Source organism: Aythya ferina (genome assembly GCF_964211825.1).
Source record: "Aythya ferina genome assembly, chromosome: 7".
In the NCBI taxonomy this organism is placed as follows: domain Eukaryota; kingdom Metazoa; phylum Chordata; class Aves; order Anseriformes; family Anatidae; genus Aythya; species Aythya ferina.
Genome location: NC_140302.1, coordinates 15,573,502 through 15,596,734, shown reverse-complemented (window position 1 = coordinate 15,596,734; position 23,233 = coordinate 15,573,502). Strand labels below are relative to the sequence as shown.

The 23,233-nt window shown below is 42.1% G+C and overlaps 1 protein-coding gene and 1 long non-coding RNA gene across 3 annotated transcripts in view; one reads left to right on the top strand and one right to left on the bottom strand.

Moving 5' to 3' along the window:
* Positions 1–1,042: 1,042 nt before the first annotated feature.
* Positions 1,043–23,210, bottom strand: DUSP29 (dual specificity phosphatase 29). Of its 2 annotated transcripts, XM_084525550.1 has the most exons (5): positions 23,140–23,152; positions 21,774–21,871; positions 15,484–15,697; positions 5,819–6,039; positions 1,043–1,542 (listed from the first exon to the last, which is right to left on the bottom strand). In XM_084525550.1, exons 3-5 carry the CDS (start codon positions 15,666–15,668, stop codon positions 1,295–1,297), a joined length of 654 nt encoding a protein of 217 aa, XP_084381676.1. In that variant the 5' UTR covers positions 15,669–15,697; positions 21,774–21,871; positions 23,140–23,152; the 3' UTR covers positions 1,043–1,294. The 2 variants fall into 2 exon arrangements, with proteins under 2 accessions (XP_084381676.1, XP_084381675.1); XM_084525549.1 differs by lacking the exon at positions 21,774–21,871 and having other exon boundaries at positions 23,140–23,210.
* Positions 1,356–23,233, top strand: part of LOC311439630 — a 45,657-nt gene continuing 23,779 nt past the window's right edge. The window contains exons 1-3 of the long non-coding RNA XR_014694867.1: positions 1,356–1,480; positions 1,739–1,812; positions 11,155–11,448. This is a non-coding gene — a long non-coding RNA (uncharacterized lncRNA). The remainder of the gene's footprint in view (positions 1,481–1,738; positions 1,813–11,154; positions 11,449–23,233) is intronic.

The following is a 23,233-nucleotide window of genomic DNA, read 5'->3' as shown; positions in this document are numbered from 1 at the left end:
CAAAATTACAGAGATTTTTCCAGCTGGTAAAGGCAAGAGCTCTCCTGTACTTGCTGGCTGGGTCATTCCTCTCACGCAATGGGGTAGTAAATAGCTTTTGCCTGATACATTGAATTAAGCAAAATTCCGCTGGAGAGAGTGATGACTTGACCTTTTCACTGATGGAAGAAAGGTAAACATGGTTCAATTTTGATCCTTCTCTACAGTATGTTTCAAGAAGATCAAATATCGTTGAGGTGACAAAGCTCATATGTTATCTAAACACGGTTGCTGTTACTTGTATCAAATAAATTGAAAAAATGTAGGCGGAAAAGTAAATCTGGTATCTCCATTTGCATATTTGGACTAATGTCAATAAATAGCCTTAGCAACTGTATTTGAGCACAATAGGGTATTGGGGTGACTAAAGCTGACATAGGAGGAAACATTTGGTAACAGTGTCTGGAAGCACAGCAGCAGCTTTCTCCTTGTTAGGTCACCGAGATAGTTTTTTGTTGTTGTTGTTGTTGTTTTTGTTTTGTTTTGTTTTGTGGCCTAGTAAATCAACTTGGATAATGTATGTGTAGGATTTCCTTAAAATTCAGGCATTTGAATCATTTAGGAGAAACAAGTTAAAACTGAAACTGCTAAAATGTCATGTTTGTATAACTCCTTGAATTGTTACCCATTGCATCTGCTTATGCATCTGATCTTTTGAAGGATCTTGCTTTGTTTCTAGCTTGCATATTGTGCTGCTAAGTCTGTTGTGAAGACTGGATAGCTGATCCTCATCTGGTGGCTCTCTAAACACTGTGCTGCCCTAGATTATGTGAAGAAATGGGGATGCCCGGAAACAACGTAAAAAGGCCAACTCCTGGGAAATCTTTCAGGACTCTGGGACTAAACACTTCATCTGTGCTACGTGTATCTCATCATTTTTCCTTCAAAACCTCTTCAGAAATGGCTAGTTCCTCTCTTTTAAAGGTCATGTGCTTGGACTAGGATCAGGATTTTTTGGGGTACTCAGAATAGGGTTTTGTTTAAATTGTGTCTGCTTTTGTGCTGCAAAGCCTTTACAGAGGAGATTTTATTTGTTGATGTCATGAGGAACTGTTAAAGCTAGGATATCCTAAGAACAAACGTTTTAAATTTGGCTTCCCTTCTTTTGCCATCCTGTGACACCATTTGAAATGTCTGTGATGTTTTACCTTCCAGATAACAAAAGATCCTTGTGACTGTGTGATTAACTACACCTTTTCCTCCCCTCCTTTTATGAAGTTTCTTTTCCAGTAGCACAGTCCTGCCAGGAGCAACGCTAGATCATGGTGCTGGTCTCATCGTCATTGGATGGTAGGCTGTTTTTGGTGTTCCTCCTCTGCAGTGCCAATGCTATGTCCAGTTCTCTCAGCTGCTTCAGGAAGCCCCGGTTTGGCAAGATGCATCGGTGCCTTGATACTTGTTCAATGGCATCCACCACTGTCATGTTCTTGTAAATCATCAGGTAAGCTAAGACCAGCGTGGCTGACCGGCTGCGACCCATAGCACAGTGAACCAGGACCTTGTCTGCGGAAACAAAGAGAGATGATGCAGAGAAGAAAATGGCATGTTGTGTTTTTTGTTTTTTATGTGTGTGTGTGTTGTTGTTTTGGTTTTGTGTGTTTGTTTTTTTTTTTGACAGTGACTTTTTCTGTAGTGCCTCTGTTCTGTTTGGGGGTTGACTACTCTTACCAGCATTTTTGTAAGGTCCATCTTTTTACAGGTGGGGAAACTGAGGCTTTCTGTAGTACCTGAACACAGTCTACGTTGAAGATTGCCTTTTTAATCCTAAACCAGGTATCTTTGATTTTATCTCTGCAACAGTTGATAACAAATGCTTTAGGGGCTGACAGAATTGGAAATTTTTGGGGGTCTGACACCATTTTCCTTCAAGATCTAGATCACATCACATGTACAGTAAATACAGAGTCTCTGCTAACATTTTTTTGTGCTGGATAGATGTGCTTCATGTTTTAGCTTTGGGCCATTGCTTAGTTTAACTTTGAACCAGTAGCAGAAAGCCCTTGTTTTAAGGTACGAGCTAGAATGCAGCATTCCCTGTGTCCAGGGAGGTGTGGAGGAAGAAGAGTAATAGTAAGTGGGTTTGGGTCTGACTGACAGGTTTCAAAACACTTCAAAAGATTTCCAAAATGATGCAAAGCCCTTCAGGGAGTCACACAAAGGGTTGAACTGCTGAATAAAAGTAGATTTGGAGCGCTCTGACACCCTGTTAAGCTGAATTGCCACAGGAAAAAAAAAAAAGTCCTATCAGGGCCAATAATAGTTTATCTCTGTCAGTTATGCCTCGTGAGAAGTGTTAGGTACAAAGCCATGACTCCTGCCAATTTAACTCCTTTGCTTCCAGGCACAAGAGGATGTGTTGGCACAAGTAGCATTGCTGTGTAATGGATGCATCAAGAACTGCCAACACTAGAGGATTAATGGTTACAGTCTGCATCCTAATCCCAGCAGATAGTCTTAGAGGCATCTTGGCAAAATTCCAGTCTCTCTGATAACTAAAAGTGCTTCTTCCTCTCTTGGAAAATGATAATCCCTTCTATTATTACTCCAAATATTTGAAACGGATGAAAACTCTCATTTGTTTGGCCCCTCATGCTTCTATTTACAGCTTCCTACCTTGTAAATGGGTTGCTGTTGAGGTGATAAAATACAAGATAGGACGACAAGGAAAGCTTTGCTTTTGTGTGTGTGGGAAGGAAGGGATCTAGGAGAAAATGTAGTTTCATATTTATATCAACAAAGGCAAAAAGTTGCCATATAACTTTCTGAAATGCCATTTTTTGTAGGAATATTAAGATCTTGCTTTTCAGTGTATGTTCCAAGTCTGGCTGCCTACTGTAGCAAAATGCTGTTAACTATTCTACAGAGCCATAGCCCTTCTGTCCTGCTCTGTGGTCTCTTCAGTTTTGATGGTAAGGACCAGTCTAAGTCGTCTTTCCCAAGAGGGAATCCTCCTGCAGTCTTTCTCTGCTTTTGGCCAGTTATATTCAGTTGCACCTTGGAGAACATCAAATAGCCGTATGTAGAGCCAGAGGTCTGCTGAGTGGTGACAGGTCCCTGAACTACTCTTGTCACTTAGCGTGGGCTTGTGCTTCTTGAAAGTCTGTCTAGATGTAGCATTTACTTTCCAGAGCCAGATGGAGTGGTAAATGTTGGGGTGTCTTTTGTACAATGCTTTAGGTCTTTACATCTGTCTCACATTTTCTTCTCACATTGCTTTTATTTTTTTAATCCATCTTTAAGGTAATTTTTGCCACGACATCTTTACATGAAAAGAAAATCCTATTCTTTTCCGTTTTACGTTTTGAGGAACAAAAGCACCAAGAGAATGAGTACTAAATCTGCAGCATAGAAGGGAACTTAGAAGTCCCTTAAAACAGTGCCTTTCCTTTTATACCAGCCTCCCTGGTATAAAATTTTAAGCTGTCCTAAGGCCTGAATTCTGTGTTTTGGGAAATCTTTATGCACAGCTGAAGGATAGCATGCATGATTGTGAACAGTCTGAGTTTGCCTCTAAAGTTTGTTCCTCCAGCTGAGCTATTTTCATCTTTCTTACATCCATCTGCCCATGCTCAAAGTCTGCAAATACTGCTCTCATGAGGGAGCTTCTTAACCATGACAAAAATTTTGAAGTTAGAGTTATCACATTAGAACTGTTTTGGCAGCATCTAAATTGCCAGGTTTTCTGGCCTGTTGCAGAAGAGGCTTCTTCATTTGTATGACAGCTTGTTTCTACATTATTGATTATTGAGCATCTCAGCAGAAAGCGTTGTGTAAAGGCATGTAGTCAGTGTATTTGGTCACTCGGCTGGCTGTGAAGGTAACACATCAAGCAGTGTGGTGTACAGTTGAAGCAAATTCATTCACACGTTCTGATCAAAAGGTGGAAACATTTTTTTCCCTTCTTCTCTCTATTCACATTTTCTGAACTCTCATGCAGAGTAACTAATGACTTTGTAGTAATGTGTGTAATTATGCTACTGATCAGAAGTTTTGAGCCCCAAATACTGAGTTCTGCAGTCCTATTTCACTACCACTGGGGAAAGGCACTTGGTTACTTACTATAAAATGTTATTTAAGAATCTAGGTGCTTCCTGTCAGTCAGGAAGTTGCAGTTAAATAGTTGTTTCATTAGGCCCTTGAAATGCACAACATCTTTCTAGACCAGATGTGCATTCAGAGATAGGATGAACACTGTATCTAGCTATCTGTTCCCATTGTTTACAAACCATGTGGATGTGGCAGTCAATGTGCAGCTACACAAATTACTGCAGCTGGTAAGGTCTACTTCAGTGCAGATCTGTTTCTGGTAGAAATTAATCCAGTTACTCTTTGACTTGGATCTTTTGCTTTGGTGCTGGGCAGTTTTTTGATGTGGTTTTGAAACAAGCAGGTTCACACTTCCCCCTGTCCTGTCCTCCCCTGCCTCTATAGGTATTGGGATGCAAGCTTTTCCTAGATTTCGCAGCCTTGCTTGTGCTTATTTCTGTACCTCAGTGCAGCAGACAATGGTATTACAGGAACAGGAGAGTGATTGGAGTGAGGAAGTCTGCATTTCTTACTTCAGCTACTCTGGTTTGATACTGACCTCTGGCCTTCAGCCATGGCTAGACACAGGTGTGTTTTAGTTATCCTCTCCTTCCCAAAGGCGGTGCTTCAGACAGACTTTTTGAAATGCCAGGTACTTTTTCTTCACAAGTAAGCAAGCTCCTGAAGCTATTTCTCTTCTATGCGGACTTTGATTTTAAAACAACTCCTTTCAAGACTTTCTTCTAAATAAGGGAAGAGACTTTTGCTGTAGACTGCATTTACTGAAAGGCTAAAATTGTAAAGATCTGGCTGGCTTTTGGGGGTAAGCCAGGTAGTAGCTTGCTACAGCTGAGCTAAACAGCCAAGAACAGAAGCTGACAGGAGACTAGCAACTTGATATGTGACTCTGGTATTAAGGTCTTTGTAGGTTGGCTAAGAGTCTTAAGTTTCTCTGCTGGTTTCTGGTAAAATATCCTGTTGAGATAAAGTATTTGGGGGCGAGGAGGAGGAGGAGGAGTGATACTGAAAGCCAGTGTGAGGCCTAGGCTTGTAGCCCTTCACATCAGTTTAAAACCTTCTGATAGAACACTGCTGGAAGTTGGCAAATAATGAATTGGTGTAATCAAGCTGAGAAATAATAAAGGCTTTAACAAAATGCTTCTATATCTCTGCTGTCAGAGCTGTTTCCATCTCCAGCTGCTTGGTAGATGGCAGAGAGAAACCTGTGTTACAGCTTGGGGCAGAGCTGATGGCCAGGTAGGAAGGTGGGTTTTGTACTTGTCGGGAGTGAAGCTGTGGAGTGACAGCCTGAAATCTCTGCAGAAAACTTGTATTCCACTATGCAGCCTGTTTTCATTAAACCTTTCTTAACAGGGACTAACTTGAGGAAAAGACAGCTAATTCAAGGACCCTATGCAATGGCTGGCGGTCTCTGAGCTGTCTATGAAGGAGACAAAACAACAAAAAATCTCTGTTGGACAGGAGACCTTAATGCAAATTGTGATGTGGACTTTTGTCCAACAGCTTGGTGTAGGGGCTCTTGGGTTGGGTTGGTACCCTGCACTGCAGTGAGAAAGGTCCTAAATTCAGTTGCTATCACTATCCAAATAGTTTTGTTCTGCTGGTTTTGAATTCTCTGTGATATTGTATTGGACTTGTTTCACTACCACAGGGATGGATGTGGCGAACTACACTTCTAATCAGATGGAGTAAATACTGTCCTGTTTTTAACCAATTTCAGCACTCTCCTTACTTCTTTCATCCTGAAGCGCATTATCAATGAATTTAGAAGCGGAATAAAAGAACTGGCTGAGCTTGAAAGTGGGGAGATCATCTGCTTCCACTCCATGGTACTCCACAGCCATGTCATGGTAATATTCTGGCCCTGTGTCCACGTTTTTCTGACCGTGAGCCGCATTGAGGATGTGGGTGAAGCCTGCCTTCTCAAGGCTGTAGCGGTCTAACGCAGTTTTCCTGTTAAAACAAAAACCGTCCTGTAAATGAAGAAGCTTCTTACTCATCCAGCAAGCCAGGAAAAACAACAACAAAATCTGATTTGGTATGTGCTAAGTGTTAATGAAACTGGTAATACTTCAAAAGTCAGCCATTTGCCATTGTAAAAATTTTAAGATATTGTCATCTATGGAGAACGACCCCTCTGTAGTTCATAACTATCTTTCCCAGGCCCTGGGAACACCTTAAAAATGATTTTATTTTCCTGGCACCCTCGTAACACAGGAATACTGGCTACTATCCATCTTATACAAGAAGAAACTTGAGATACTGAAAGAAATAGAATGAATTATTTAAGGTCGTAAAAGCAGATTGGTGGCAGAACTTGAAATAGGACCCATGAACGCTGATTTCCCCTTCTCTCCCATCATTTGATATTGCAGAACTAATGGAAGAGTCAGTGATATGTGAGTAGTAAGATAAAGAGTTTCTTCAAAAAGAAACTCTTCGTCTCTAAAAGAAGTTACTGAGCTTCCCCCTCTTCCTCCTCATTTATTCTTGAGAAAAAAAAAAGAAAAAAGCCCCACACCCTTCCTGTGGTCACAGCTCCCTATCAGGCTCCTTTTACTGTCATGTTTGTTTAAACCAGAGATGCAAAGCAAAAAGAACTAGATATGAAAATGGGTTTTCAGCCTCGAGTGAAAGCTGAAAGTAATATTTTTAGCTTAATATCAGATGTATTTTTGTTCTCTCTTCTCTTGGACAAGGGATGTGAGATAGAGGAGGAAATCCTAGGTTTTTGTGTGTCCAGTACCTACTGTAAGTGCTTGCCAGATGCCTAAAATCCCTCAAAAAGTATAGAATTTGTGGTCAGGCATGTAAAAATTCGGTTTTGTCTGAACAATTCTGTTACAGAAAGCTTTTAATTCTGGAAAGTTTTGTTCTGGAAAAGCTGTCAAGTTTCATTACTGCATAGGAAGATTACTGAGCTTTTTACAAAAAAAAAAAAAAAAAAAAAAAAAGAAAAAATTCTATAGGCTTTATTCTGTTAATATATTTTCACTAACTACTGCTGCCATAAATGAATTAGTGCATGATGTGAAACAGCTTTTTCCAACCAAAAATACCTCTCTCTGTGAATGTTTCCTGAACACTTCAATGTGTAAAGGTATTTGCTGTCACACAAGATCTCATTCTGAGCTACCTGTTGTGTTTCATAACTCTGGTGGTGACAGCTCAGAATGGCTTGAAGTTGACTCCACCTTCCCACCCTCTGTCAAAGTCAAAATCCCACTCTGAGCAGTCAAGAACCTAGTGATTAGAGCAGTTAACTGGGGTATAGATACTGGAGGTCTTACCAATGCTCTTTCTGATTTAAATTAAGCTCATAAAAATTGGCTGTTCTGAGTAGATGGTTCTCGCTGCAGAAATTCCCTTCTGGACAGGAATGGGAATATCATGACCCTGCTGGCATTTTTGCCATGAAATAATGTCACGTCCATCATGCAGTGATTTAAAAAATAAATAAAAATTGGGTTAGGGATGTGATCCCTGCCTAAGTTCAGTAGACTGTAGAGGACAGAGAGGCAGTCGTATCTTGCTTCTAGTACTGTGACTTTCTACCTTCACCTCAGGTTAGGCAATACTCGCTCTTTTTTGTGTTCTTTTTGCAGTGATTGACTTAGACTTTTCTTTTTATGCCTCATTTTAGGAGACTTACTCCTTAGAATTCTCTGTCTTGTGGTAGATGTGCTGTATATACTTGGCCAGCGGAGGCATTTAAGTGTTGGCCTGTAAAGATGGCCAATACTTCTAAAAACAAACTAACAAAACCCCAAACTGTTAAAATGTTGTACCGTATAAAGGGGTAGTGAATAACCACTGGTTTCGGCCAAATTGACTGCTTGATGTCAACTACAAATTCTGCTTCCAAATGGTCTTACTTTGTTTTGCCTCCCTGATCCTGGAATAGAGGGAAAAGTTTTCCATTCACTGGACTTGGCCCAAAGCATGAATCCAACAATTGAAAGATTGATGTTTTCAGATGAAAACTGTGTTCAGCTAGAATTACTGCAAGTCCTACATGCTGAATAGTAAGTAGTATTGCATTGTAGTTAAGGTCAGTGGAAAACTGAAGCAAGTTTTGATGGACTATAGATACTACCAAACTTAGTTTCTGCAAGCGCTGCTCGGGCTAATAAAAAGCATTTGAATTAAATGATGATGATGCTCTGAGCAAGGACAACTTCAAAGAGTAGCTCACATGACAGTCATATTAATGTTTGACACTATTACATTCAACTGGAACCCAATTTTCCTTTTTCCTAGATTAGGTTCTCAGGAGACTGCCTTTTGTCCTAGTGAGTGCATCTAATGCATGTTTCTGACAGGTGTGCTTACAGTCTTTTTCTATGGCTCAGGATCTTTAAGTGTTCAGTGTCCCCGTTGTTTTAATAGGAGTTCAGAATGAAGAGGTACTGTCTTTCACTAACTGCATAAGCAGTCAGCTCAGTCTGGCTGACCTCCTGGGAACTGGAGTTGGTTAGGATGCACAGGGCTGGTTGTGTACAGGCCTTATTTATTTGTTTCAGTATGAAAATCTTAAACCTATATCCATCCAGTTGCTCTTGTGCTGCCTAATCTTTCAGTGCTTAAAATGCCAACGCTTTTTAGGTCAGGGCCTAGTGTTGTGCCCTGGCTTTGAGGAAACTTCCTGGTTCCCCAGGCTTTTCTGTTTTTCCCCTTCCTGTCACGTCTTCCATACCCAGCCTTGCACGTTGCTGCGTGCTGTGAATTTGGGGCCCAGCATGGGATTAATCCTTCTCCTTTTTCTAATTAAACATAAGACAGTCAGCTGTTCATTTTGCATCGGCATTCAGATGGGCCTTTGCCTTGGCCTGTTGGAGTATGGCTGTACACTCACTTACGCTCTGTGCTCACTCAGTGCTGCCCAGGGCCTGCAAAGGGAGTGAGGAGCAGCAACAGATATACCTTGAATGCTGATATACGAAGCTCATTGTAAGTGCTTAGACTTGACTAAATCATCTTCTGTGAAATCTCTTCATTTAAGTAAATTATAAGTGTACCAAGGAGATATCTGGGGAGTTATTTACTCCACTGTTTTTGACATGAGAGCGTATATTCAATTTTCTTGGTGCTTAGGATACAGTTACTGTGCAATATAAAATAGTGTTCACAGGATTGCAAGAGATGCCTGTCTTGAGCTTTGGAATATGTGTCTTTGAGGAGAGCTTAAGTGATATTTACTCTTTCAGGAATGAGAGTGCTTGGTTTCAAACTTCATATACTAAGACTAAGGTTTTAGGAAGCACTTACGTGCTTTTTCCTTCCACTCCATCCCCGGAGTCTTACACTTGATAAGTATGTTTTCATAAAAGATGCTTCTGCTATTCTTTTGAAAACTTTCTTAATTCTTCTGAAGCCTTTCCCCAGAAGCTAGGCAAACAGCCCAGTTGGACCATGGCTTGTCATACTGATCTGCCTTTTCACTCCCATAATCCATCTTTTTATTTTGATAATAAAAGCTGTGGGGCAGGCTTTGCGTGTGTTGAGACTGCCGTTGCCATCATATAGTTCATGCTGTATCTGCAGCATGTTGACTGTCAGGTAGTAGTGTGCCAGAAGTAGGCTGTTAAGTTCTCGTGTAGGGGGCCATACACCTGAAAATGCAAATGTGCCCGTGCCCCTTGACATGTTTGCTTGGACCAGCTTTAGCCACCCAGTGAGTTCCAGCTTTCTGTGTAGGACTGGCTTGCTTTTCAACCTCAGCTGAATCTGTAGTGTAGATACTATTGTGGAAGTATCCTTCACTGCCTCCTTTTTCGAACCAAAGCCTGTTTTTTTTTTTTTTGTTTGTTTTGTTTTTGTTTCATCTTGCCTGCTACTCCTTGTTATATCACAAGGATAATAGGGGAATACTTTTGATCTTCCTTGCAGTTTTTACCGCATTTGAACCATTATTATTTTAGATGAACAGAAAGAATACATCAAGCATCAAAATTTGCAAGTATACAGTTGGTTGAGGTGACTAATAGCATGGGATAGTTAGATAGCAGAGACTGTTGTATGAATTGTGTACCTTTTTGGAGGATTTATTGTGCAATTTCTAATTCACTTTTAGCTGAAAATGTCACAGATAGTTTTCCCCTTGTAATTGGCTCAGTACCAGACTCTAATAGTCGAGCTAACAATATTTTCTTTTTTCCCCACTTTGAGTGCTGCTATTTCCTAATAAATGCAATTAATATTTCTATTTTTGTGATGGTGATTGAATTTAAAGTAGCCATTGTAAAGAGGAGTTTGCTATAATTGCCAGTGTAGGTGAAGCCATATGCATTTGATTACTCTTTCAATTGTTTTCATTTTGTACATCTTCACCATCTGTGCTATTAGCACTTGATTTCCTCTTACATGATGCAGTTGTGGTCTCCAGTGGCTGCCCTGAATGTGTTTCTACACCGAGGAGGTGAAGTGTGGCACTGGGAGATAACAGTTAAAATTTCAGTATAATTCATTTTAGTAAGGGATGAACTGGGCAGATTGGTCCCAAGTAAAAACTCATCAGCTCTTCAATTCAAAGCACATAAACATATGCTAAAAGTTAAGCATACCCATAAGTCCCTCTCTGTATAGCAACGCAGGATAAGCAAAAGCTCAGTGCTTTGCTGAATCAGACCCTGCATTTACTGTAGGACAGATGGACTCGTAAAGATGTTTTGAAAGTTCTGAGGCAAGGGGGAGTACTTTGATATGGGAATGCCACCTAAGTGGTGAAAGTCAGAGGTGAAATAACTTCCATGTAGGGATATATTCATAGTATCAGACCACCACCCAGAGGGACCAACTGACCCAAACAAAAATCTCATCCACTTTCAGATGGTTCCTAAGGGAATATTTACATTTCTTAGGCTGTGGAAGGGCACGTAAAGGACACGCCCAAGACTTTAACTGTGCCTGCTGTCAGTTTTAAAGCTAAGAGTTGTACAAAGGCAAGTGCTGCAGCAAATTTGGCCTTCTGAAAGCGACAATATAAGTGAATTAGCTATAATGTAAAAGAGTATCCTTCCTTTAAATTTTCCAACTCCAGTGTATCAATTCTCTTTTTTCTCTTTTCAGAATACTGCCATGAACAAGATCTAGTCCAGCTACTTCTCTCAGGAAGGTGCCCAAACCAATGGGATTTGGAAAAGAGGGAAAAACAACTTGCAAGGGCCACAGCCTGCACCTTCACATTAAATATCTTAACAGCAGTTAACCAAGGGAAGAGAAGGTGGCTTATGACAAAAATCCAAGCACATCTAAAAGAAGGGAAGGAATTCTGTGAGATTCCTTGTGAGGAAAGTGAACAGAACAGCTCCCTCCACGGGAAAGTCAGCTCTTCATAGCTGGTACTGGCTGACTAGACAACCGGTACGTTTATGAGCTCAAAGTAGAGACAGGTCTCTTAAGCTTGGTGCAAAGGTTGAGCAATGTAAGCATGTTTCAGCATAGTCTCCTAAAGCCCACAGATAGACGTGACCCAGATTGACAAAATACAAGGAAATCTGAGGCAACACATTACTAGAAGAGGAATTGTTGTTCTCAAACTTTTCCATTTTCTTAAACACTGAAGGGAAGCGTAATGCAGGATGGTAACTTACCAGATGGTCAGTGTCAGAAAGAAGCATCCTGAATATAGGCAATACTGACACTTTCTTAAGAAAATCTGGCAGCTCTCCCTCCTGAGGAGAGATGTAGAGAATTTCCAATAATACTGACCCAATTTCCTCTAGCACTGAGGGAGTCTAGTGATAGTGTAGCATTGTATCCCCTTTTCCTTCTTAAGTGTTGCTCGATTTCTGTGGATACCTCCTGTTCAGTGTGAATTAGAAGAATTTTTTGGTACCACTGAAAGTACTGAACAAGATCTTCATAACTTGTAGTAGGAAAAGATTTAGCAGCCAATTTGCCTCTAGCCCCAAATGGTAGATTTTTTTTCTTGTGTGTGCATACGTTTTTGTAAGTGATATAACATATATAAAGGAAATTCCTCTCAGCTGTCTATATAGCAAAGACATCAAACACATTTGATGTAGCCAGTTCCTGGTCCCAACTTCAGTCACTTGTGTGCCTCATCAAGTGTTGGAAATCATCAGTAGACTGGGATGTTGTCTGGGGAAGGCTGGATGACAAGTGTTACTTGTCTTGGAAACAGTTGGTGTTTTAAAAAGTTTATTGTCCAGTGTTACAGACCTGATTTTCTGGATTGTTAAACTGCTGTTAGAGTTGGCAGATTCTCATACTAACAGAGTTGAAACTATGTCCTCATGAGTGTTGTTATAATCTAAATCTACATACTCTCCTATTTTTCTATGATTAATACTCGTGTAAGTCCTAGGAGTTCATAATGCTAACCAGTGGGAGGTAACTGTTTGTTGCCCTGAGTGAGTTCCATCTGTTTTCTTCTAGATTAACATAAATTGTCTTTCTACTTAGTCACTTGGAAAGAAACATACTGTATTGTTTTCTGGAGAAGGGAAGAGGGGAGAGCATGAGTCAAGAACATCCTTAAAGTTATGTATTTTAATTATCATAGGCTCCAGTCTATAGATGTGAGCTACCTGTATGCTTTGTTGAGCCTTAGGTGTGTTAGCTCTCAAAACTGTAACTCCTGGGGCTCTACAGGAACAAGCAGAGACCTTCACTGTCTTGAAGTGCAGGCTCAGTTCAGATGCCTATCCAAAAGTCTATAACCTGTAAGGAATTAGTCTCCAGAATATTTCCTTTCCTGTGGGAGTAGTTTGAGAGCACAGTAAGACTTGAAATTGTCTTAAATCCTGATGAGAGGTAGAAGATGCCTAAGAGGAAATAAAAATGTTAGGAGCTCTTTGTCTTTAGTTAAAATATTCACTGAAACTCAGGAATGTGGAATCATAAACATCGTGTTGAGCAACAAGGCAATCACTGACAAGCCACAAAGAAGAAAGGACAAGCTGTGTGTCTGGCAGAGATTTTCCATGCGATTGCAGTGAACCAGGCAGGTTTGGGATTAGCCAGTAAAACTGCCCATGCAAGTAACCTGGTGACCGGTGAGAGAAGGAAGCAAGACAAAGCTGCTTTTCTATTTCTTTAGAAGGCTTCTGGATGTGAGGAGGACAAAGGCAGGCACTAATCCTGGTAGCAGATGAATCAAAATCTTGGCAAAGCAGTCTTTATTCCTATCACTGGGCTGTCTCCTACAAGTTCCAGCGTCTGGTCTTTTAAAAGTCCTTGGAACTTGCTGGAGGAAAATTTCAATTGGAGCTGAACACAGCATGTTATATTTTGAGGCTTTGATTATTCTGGGCCTGACAGGCTCATGGAGATTTCATTGCCTCTGGGCAACATCTGCAGTGAAGCCTTGTAACAAAGGGATTGAGTGGCCTCACAGGGCTCCTTGATAGCCTGTATTGCATTAGATGGAAGATGTGGTTACGTAGTCAGGGTAATTAATTAGCATTTCCATAAGCAGTCACAAGTCCTGTTAACCTTGTAAATGCAGGAGGCAGGAATGAAGCACAGATGTGAGGGCTCTGAAGATAAACTCTGCATGTGTGTGTTCACTTGATTTTGTTGATGAGCTCCACTAAATTCTTTTAAGATCAACCTTAATTTAGCATGGCTAAGGATGCAAATACACCCAACATCTGTTCATGTCTCCATAGCAGCTCTTCGGTGACCAGGGCTACAGTAAGATCTTAAAATAAAGCAATACAAAGCCCCCTGACACACTGAAGGGGAAGCTGTTGGTCAGAAGTAAGATGTGGAGCTGGCTGAGGAAAAATATTAGAGGTCCCTGGACCTTGCCTGCTTCGAGTCGAGCGCCTGTTCTGGTAACAAAACCTGCGTCTTGCCTGCAGACCAGTTCTCATCTTGAATTTTCTGGTGCTAGCTGTCCAGCTTGCCTTCAGCTGGCTGATGATAGTCATCTTGTTGGGAACCCCATTTTCTGGTGCAACTTTGCTTCTGTTCACCCCTGCACAAAACCATTCCCTGCTTCTTTTTCCTTCCCTCTTGGCTCTCTCATTTTTCCTGGTCCTGTTTTCCCTTGAAGCACCATCGCTTTTCCTCCTGTCTCAAGACCTGTCCCCTGCAGAAATAAACAGCTGCTCAGCTTAAATGGGTGTAGCTGTAAATATCTCTCAAGAAGCTTGTTTATCTATATCTCTGCTTAGTTCGTACTAAGTGGAAGTGTGCATTTTATTCAGTCACAGCTCTTAGCAGTTACTCAATTGCAAGGTGTAACAAGCCACTGTGACAAGAAAGACAGTCAGTAGGAGAGTGTCCTGGGCTTACAGACTACAGCTGGCCAAAGACCCATTGCCTTTTTGGGCCCCTTTGCTCAGAAGGCTAAGCAGGAGCTTTATCACAGAGGTGAGAGGGAACTTATCCTTACCATGTCATTCAGAATAGTTCTGGTGACTGAACAAGGAAGTAGGAAATGAACGCCAGAAGAAGCTGTTCTTTTTTGCTGAATCTTGAACTAGAAATACATGTATCTAACAAAAAGGGCAGGATAGGATGGGGAGAAAACATCTCAAACCTATTTTCTCTTGTTCTCGAGCAGACAATTCCCCCCCCCCCCCTCCAGTGGCAGCCCCTGCTTGGTTAAAGCCCAGATCTCCAGTGTGTCTCTCTGTTGCCTCTGGCGCCACAAAAGTAATTGGTCGATGATATTAGGAGCCTCATAACTTCCAAAGCTGTGTATCTTTCTTCTTTTATAAGCTGGTAACAGATGAATTTTAGGACCTTTTAAAAAAATTATTGAGAGCTTTGGAGTCAGTGGGGCTCCTGCTTGTGCCTTAGAGTGATGGTTTAAAATAAACGTCATGTTAGGGAAGGGTGTAGAGGAAAATGGAAGTGTACCAATAATGCCTAAGGGGTAAGAAAGGCTCTCTTGCTCTGCTCAGGGTTTGGGTTGGGGGATTTTCTGACGGCCTGTCTGCCGTGTCAATTGGCTCTGCATGTCGGAATAGCCTGTTTCAGCTTAGTCCTGTGTTCCACAGAGCTAAGTCTGTTTTGCAGGCTTGTTGTTTTTTTTTTTTCCAAATCACATTTGGTCTGATCAGTGAGATGCATCTCTGCAGCTTTGCCTTTCAGCAGGGTACCATTTGTTTTAATCTCTTGAGCAATTTGGAAGTGCAGAGTACTCCATGTATGCAGGCACAAGCTTGGAAGCACAGAAATACAACTGGAAGTTCAGCTGTCTTTTCGGTCACTTTTCAAGAATTACATTTTGAGTTCAAACCAACCTAAGCTATGGCACAAAGCTATGGTACAAGAGAGCTAGGAAGTGCCCTTCAGTCAGTGTAACTGTGTAAGGACACAGTTGTGAGCTGTACTTAGTACAGTTTACTCATCTCCTAGGTAGAAGAGATGTACTATGTATGCTTACTCATCATCTGCGTAGAGGTAGCAGGCACTTACTCATCTCCGATGTAGAGGTTGGGCCAGACTTCATTGACATGAGTGTACTTCGGGCATCCTTTCCAGAAGAGTCGCTCCAATTCAAATGCACCTGGGGTACAGTAATCCTCATCGGGATCTACTTTGATTGCCATGTATGCATTTTTCTTCCCAGTGTTCAAACCTGCTGATGGCGTTTTGTCCATGGTGTGGTGTGCCCAGGCTGTGCAGGAAGCTGGAATGCAACCAAAACAGAACGTTAAGGCGAGAAGCACAAAGCCAGTGAGTTCTGCTCTGGTTATGGGGCACTGGGGGCAGCACTGGCTAGGTGTGATGGGACGTGGTGTGAGGTGGGTGCAGCTGCTGAGTGGCAGAGATGAACTGTCACCTGGATTTCTGCCTCCCCTGAACCAGGTGAGGAATGCTTTGTGAGAGCTCACCAGCAACAGGAACAAAAGCCAAGGCATTGTGACTGCTGAAGTTTGATTGCCACTGGGAATTTGTTTCTTGGAAAGTCCAGTGGTAAGAATTTGGCAGGTGTGGCAGCCTGATCCAAGGAATCTTGGGGTAGCTAGAACTCGGTGGGGGAAACGTAAGATGTGGTGCTTCCATAAAGTGCAGGTCTCCTAAAGGCTTCTCCTGTATTTGATTTTCAGCAACCCAATGAGATTGAGCATACCCATTCAGGTCAGTGCTGAGTGCACCACTTCTGTACGTTCAAGATCTTACTGCAGACCTGCACAATGAACCATGCAGGCTATTTCCAGGAACAAGAGTTTGCTTTTTAGCATCAATTCCCTTCCCACTGACTGACAAAATATTGTTTAGCAGGGTGGGCTCTTGCTAAGGAGCAAGGACCTCCTTCTTTCCAGGCTTTCGGGCTTATTATTTTTATTTTTTAAACGTAGATGCACACACACTGAGTGGTAGGAGGAGCACTACTATAGGATGTAGTATAGAAGGGAACAATGGTGTGATGTTAACTTGTAGCTAAAATCAGAGTATCATTAACGTGGCTGAGAACAACACATTCCTTGGACATGCTATAGTGTGTCAGATCTATCTGTTAGTATTGAATCTTTTGGTGTTAGCTTTTTGCATCTCTTCGAGCTCCAGATTTTCTTTTGCCTGCTGTGATTTCCTCAGCTGCCATCCAGATTTAGTGTTCCCTTACATGGTTGGCATCCCTCGGTTGCTGGCTCATTAGCTGTACCCCAGTTATGTGTTCTCCATCCTCCCTGCTTCCCTTCAGGGCTGTGCCTCACTAAGGAATTGGGCGCTGACACTATGAGCACTGGGAACTCAGGGCAGCCTGGAGCTGGTGGGTGAAGCTAAAGGCTTGTCTGTGTGATGGCCACTGACTGTCTTGAGTCACAGCACCTTCCCCATCTTTGCCTTTATGAAGGTACTGCCATAGGATGTGGCAGGGAACATAGTTTTATGAGAACATTCTTGTCCCTTGAACAGATTTTGTTAGTTTGCTGTGTGATTTTTCTTTTTTTCTTTTTTATTTTTTTAAGTCTGTAATTAACTTTCCTAGTCCCAGGCAGCTGAAGGACCTTGGGTGGAACCCAGTGAAGTGTGTGTGACATGGGAACCCTGCCCTAGCAGCAGCCGTGCCAGCTGTGTGTGCAGTACAGCTGCAGCAATGCAGTGCTGCACTCATGGGCTCAGGCGTGGCACTGCCCTGTCCTGACAGACGAGGCAGCTGGTGTCCCCATGTGATTTGTTGGGTGCCTTTAGGTCAAGGGGTTTTCAAATTATATTAATTTCTAGGTTTTTGATTACTTGAGGAAAAAAATGCAGGGAGAGAGTAGTGACTCCCACATTTTGTTTTTGTTGGCAACTGGTGACATTTGTGGCCTTTTCATGATAAAACTCTGGGTAGTTACAGAGCTCTCCTGCAAGCAGGATGACTATTTTTCACTGACATCCTGCATGCCCAGGGGGGCCAGTTTGTTGGTTTGGGCTCTTCTGTGCCTGTTGTGTTCTGTTTCTCTGTAGGACTTGAAAAAGCCAAGTAATGCCTGGTTTCACACTCCAAAGCTAGGCAAGATTGTGGAGTCAGTTTTTGTTTGGCACGTATACACCTTTGTTCACAAATTGGCTTGCTTTCACTGGCAAGGGGATCTATCTTTCAGCCAAGCTTCCTAAAACATGATGATGTTTAGCTAAGTGGTCCTCTGAGATGCATAAGGGGCTCTGAGAATTTGTTTTTAGCAAACTTGCCTTGCGCTCAGTCTTGTGTGCCTGCGAGTAACGCGAAGTCCCATTTCTGTGCCTCCGGTAGCTGTTCCCTAGGAGTGCCCTTTTCCTTTCAGGGTTATGTTAACTCTATATGCAGACCCAACAAAGTAAATAATGCTGGACTGTCAGAGATATAAATCTAACACTGTCTGACTTTGAAAGAGAACAGGCTGTTATCTAGAACTTGATAAGAGAGACTATTTGTCTAGTAAGGAATTATCTTCGCATGAGAGCCTTGATGCCAAGGGACTGACTGAGCGTTTATTCATGGCTCTGTAAAAGGAGAGGGGAGGAAGAGAGAGAAATGAAATCGGTAGTTATGTTTGGTAGCCACAGCACATGGGTTTGTTACAGCAGCAGTCCTGCTCTGAGACTGCAGACCTCAAAGCAGGACAATTACATCTGCAAATGATTGTTTGTGGTACTGTAACGCCATTTCAGCCTGAAGCTTGGTTAGTTCTCTGAAAGTTAGACCTATGAGAAGTACTCCTCTCTCAGTCCTGGGAAGCCATATGCTCCTTGAACTTTGTTTTTTATTCCTTGCCAATGTTATCTACTGCAGGGATTTTAAAATTGATTTAGAGCACAAGCAAGCATCAGTTGAAATTCCTCTAATAAAAGATGCATTTTGGATCGACTCTAGACTAGGTATGAAGTAACAGAGTTTGACCAGGAGGAGGGGGAGGAAGGGGCTGGCGGGCTACCTGAGCTCTGGAATTAATTCCCATGAAGTATTTGGGTGGGGAGAAAGACAGAGAGGTTTGTGTCTCTGCAGGAACCAGATATCTCACCTCATCTCTCACTGCGTGCTCTGTGCACACTGAACAGAGCTGAGGGAAGGCCATTGCCTCGGCCAGCCCGTTTGGACTAGGAAGAGGAAAACTGACTGAAATTTTTGGTGCTTGTCCTTACCGCTGTTGTGGATATAAAGGTGACTTTGCCTAAGGCAAGCCCTGACAGTGAAGCCTCGGATGTGTTTTTCAGACCTGTGGGGTGGAAGGCTGTCCCCGCGGGGCATTAGGCCGCTGCAGCTGGGTGGCACCTGGGGTTACCTCTGCACAGGCGCCCCCGGGCAGCCTGACACCGCTGCTGCTGCTCCTTCTGGGCCAGAGTGGTGCTGCCTTGTGCTGGGGGACGTAACCTTGGATGCAAAGGCAATCTGGGGTAGGGCTGGTCCTTGTAGCCATCCATTCAGGGGCAGTGTGCCCCACGTGCTCCTGGAGGTGCTGCTCCAGCACAGCACAGCCTTTCTTCTATCGCATGGAGGGGGGAGAAGAGGGGAGTCAGGTAGCGGGAGCTGTTGTCCCAGAGAGGTTCTCCTCCTCAGGAAGCTATGCAACCTGCATGTCCCCATCCTATCCTTCCCCTGTGACCAAGCCACGGCTCCTCTCTTGCTCTCTGCTGTGCCAACCAAGGCCAGGCCATGTGAGCTGCCCTTTGCTGCTGCCCTGTGGTGGCCGGTCACCAGCTGCGTGCCGGGGATGGCTCAGTGGGACCAGAGCACGCTTCTTGAGCTGGCACAATTTGCCTGCCTCATTTTGCGGGTTCTGCTTCTCAATCCAGCGTGCAAATATAATGCTGAACTGCTGGTGCTCACCAATTATGCTGTCATGGACTTAAGTGTATTATCAGAACAAGGATGATAAAAATTCAGTCATCTGCATTTTTATACCCTAATCTTTCTCTTCATAAATAAGACCAAAGTGCATGTTATCTAATGAATTTTATTTGTTAATCACTTGGATGGCTGGAATATTTTTCCCCCTTGGGTTATACATATATAAATGAAAATATTGTTAGTGATTTCACAAAATGGTAATTCAGAATAATGGAGAGTTAATCCTCTTTTCATTAGTGAGCCACTTCAGGACATACACTGTGGCAAATTACACTGCATTTTAAGTCATTCTCAAGTGCTGTGCACTAGAAAAAAAAACATTAAACTATTTTTGCATTGATAGAAGTAATTGTGTGGCTAATTTGGATAAGCAGCATGCATTAGGCATAGCAAAGGAATCTCTTCTTTATGTTCGCTATCCACTCTACAGCTGCCAAATGGAATTGTTTATAGTGCTTTTTAGCTTATTTTTAACAAAACGGGGAGGGAGTAGAGCAAGCGTAAGGAGGGGAAAAGAAAACCTGCCAGTCTGTCTACTGTTTAATTCACAGAGGGAACACAGTCTAGTGGCTGGAGCAGTGATACAGCCATTAAAGGTATCCTTTCTGCACCTTGTTCTTGGTCCCTTGAACTACTCAGATGTTTCCAGTAAAGCCTTGGGAAGGTGCAGGATAAAAGGGCCATTTTTCAGATGTGTACAACAGGAGGGACGTGCCCCGCCACCCCAGAGCTGCAGGGGGTTAGCTAACACTTATGGAGGCAGCAGCCACAAGCTCTACGGTTCGGTAATCTCACAGATGGGGGGCAGGAATCGAGGCTCATATTTAGATGTGAACGTCAGAGCCGCAGTGATGGCGTGTACATTTCTAATGCTGGTTTTCCAGATGTGGTGGAAGTTTCTGAGTACTTTGAGACTGAAAGCTATAAGTCATTATCTGCATCACAAAATACTGTGTTTCTTAATATTTTTGGCTCTTTGCGCTGTGCAGGCCTTGTGTATTATAGATGCCAAACAATTTGGCAGGATTCATGCCTGGGAGTTAAGATCCAAGTCAGCTGTAGAAATTTAAAAAGGAAAACAAAAAACGGAGGTGCAGAGTGAAGGACTGCATTTCTTTGTCCTTTGCAAGGACCTATGTACCCTCCTCCCTTCTTTCCTGCCCCCTGCCCTGACCCAGGAAGGGTTCCTCTGCGTAGCTACAATCACCCTGAGCACGTGTACCCTGGCTGCCAATGTAGAGTTGTGTTTGTGTGCCTGAGTTTGTAGATCCCCAGTAAGGTTGGAGCCCAGTGGTGGTGGTGTGCTCTACAAGTGAGCAATGATACAGGCTAAACAAAAGGTGGGAAGAAAAATGGAGACAGAAGGTGATTTTTCTCCTTTCCTTCAGAAGGAACAACTGTAATGCTATTATCTGTTCTGGACTGCCTGACATTGGCCACAGGACTTCCCTGCCTCGACGCCTACTTCAGTCCATATTTATACAGCAGAATATTTTACGTTCTTTACCACCCATGTTTCCTGCTCTTGGGAGCTTTCCCAGCCCGTATTAACATCAATCACCTTTGCCAGTGGGGCTTTTTCGGTGCTGGCTTTATTAAATCTAATTTGGTGCATACAAGTGTGTACCAGCTTTAGTTTTGTACTCAGATGCTTTTTATCTAATAAGCATTGACTAAAAGGTACTTCTCTGTGAAAATACCAAGCAATTGCAAAATCTTCTGGTTTAGCTAGGAATGAAAGGTCTTCAGCATCCTGCAAACACCTGAAGGATTGAATTTATCTGTAGCCATGAGCATTAAACTTGAAAGATGAACAGTAAAATGAGGAGGAAAAAATACACCCTGTAATTACAGTTAAGAAATTGTTTTTGTGCATGAGGTGCTTGTTATTGAAAAATGTTTGCTGTTTTCTGTTTTGATGTTGTATGGAAAGCTGACATATTTGAATGTTTTTATGTAGTAGGTGGAATTTAGCTCTGCTGAAATCAGGGGACACTGAAATCAGGGAACATCTATCTTCCAGGGTTCCAAACCTGAGCTTTGTGGGTTCCAGACAACTGCAGAAATAATGCTTGTATTTTTATTTACTTACTTTTTCAGTTAATAGCCACCTAAGATAAGATCTTGGACAAAAAACATCCGTAACAAGTATGTACAAGAGAGGTAAATACCTGACAGGACATAAGGATGAAGAATACCAGTTCTCATATACTTTCAGAAAGATGCACAAAAGACTTGAATCTAATTTACTAACCTTTCTCCATGTAAGCACTTTCTCAGTGCTAAAGGGAGACAAAAATCAGCTCTAATGACTGAGGGTCTCCAGAAATAGCAAGAGGGATTCTATCAAGTAAGTTCCTGAATTCTTAAGAAAAGTTCTGTTCTTTCCCTTCTAGCTAGCATGCAAACTACATACTTCCTTTCAGGACAAAAAAAAAGTACTTACCCTTTTTTGAGTATGACTAAGCAGAGAGTTGTTTTATGCACTGGAAAGTTCTCCTTGCAGAAGTCAATGTGCATGCTGTCTGGAGTGCAGTGTTTACACTTGGGAGGAATATAAACAGTGCTTTGGTTTCTAAGTTTTTCATGACTCGAAGTGCATCAGCTGAGCTGAGAGCTGGTGAGCTGCAGTAACAAAAGCCTGCTTTGTTGGATGGTTTAAGTAGATGAATTTAAAAGTGGTGCTCCCTGTTATGCCACCCCCATGACATTTCGCTCAGGCTCCAAATGCTAGCAATAGCCACTGAGAGATGTGTGCTTTCCTCTGTAAACTTGACGCTTGCTGTGCCTCGGAGGAATGAGGTACAGTAAAGCAAAGGTTCCTTGGATTTTTTTTCTAACACTAAACCAAAAAGAAATATTAATTTTGTACAAGTATTTCTTGGAAGGCAGGAGAAGCAAGTCTTTCCAAAAAAATCTTTCTCTAAAAAGAGCCCCAAAAGAATGAAGCGAAGTGCTGCGCATACAAACTGGAAATACTGGGGTACCTGCAATATATTTAAGTAAAGAATTACACAATCCTATGTTCCTATTCCCAGTCCTGACAAAAAACTGTCATTTACTTCAGTTTCTTAATTTTACCGCTTCATTTTTATGCTTGAAGCATTCAGGGACTGTAAAATAGTTCTTGCAATGCATTTGTCTTTAAACAGTTTTATAAGCAGAAGAATCATAGCCTATGTGTAATTATTTCCCAAAGCCTCTTGCTGTGAATATTCAAAACTACAAGTTATTTCAATGAATTTCTCAGCCACCGATGACTCTTAAAAAACTTACTTTTGGTCTCCTTCTTTGTTGCCTGAACTGGTTAATTTAAAACAGATTAAGCTGAGATTTTGTTAAATATTTTTGGGAGTGGCCAAAGAAACTTAAACACAGTGTCATCTGAGAGAATTGTAATTGAATTGGAGAAGTTAGATTTAACTGGGAGGGTGGAGGGATTATCAAAGAAAAACATTCTGGGATGGATGTCACAAAATGCTTGGAAAACTGCATTTTGAGAACCATCTTTTAAAATTGCAATTGAATTTCTCCCTCTAATATGAATACAGTTTTAGAACCTCATTTCCTATTTTATATATTAAATTTCTGTAATAGGGCCACTTTATTTTTAAAATAATAAATTCTACTTTCTCAGCCTTCTTGATTCTGTAATGGTTTTAAGCTTTTTTCTCTGCAACAGCCTTGGAAATACAGCTGCCTTGGAAAGTTTGCCAGCTCTCAGTCCTTTCCGTGGTTTAGCAAACTAGATTATAACAGGAAGCAAAGGAGCACAAGAAAAACATCAGAAAACTTGTATTGATCAGGCTTACCTGTGAGCTTGGGCAGGTGCACTAGGTGGCTGGGCTCTGTGAAGTGTGGCAGGACGACAAAAGAAGCCTTACCGACTTTGAAACTGGAGCCTAT

Excerpts from the sequence above, each read along its gene's own strand:
- DUSP29 (XM_084525549.1), bottom strand. The coding sequence starts at position 15,668 with ATGGACAAAACGCCATCAGCAGGTTTGAACACTGGGAAGAAAAATGCA. Across the intron at positions 6,040-15,483 it reads AACCTCTACATCGGAGATGA|GAAAACTGCGTTAGACCGCT; the intron begins GTAAGTGCCTGC and ends TTGTTTTAACAG. Across the intron at positions 1,543-5,818 it reads TGCGCTTCAGGATGAAAGAA|ACAAGGTCCTGGTTCACTGT; the intron begins GTAAGGAGAGTG and ends TTGTTTCCGCAG.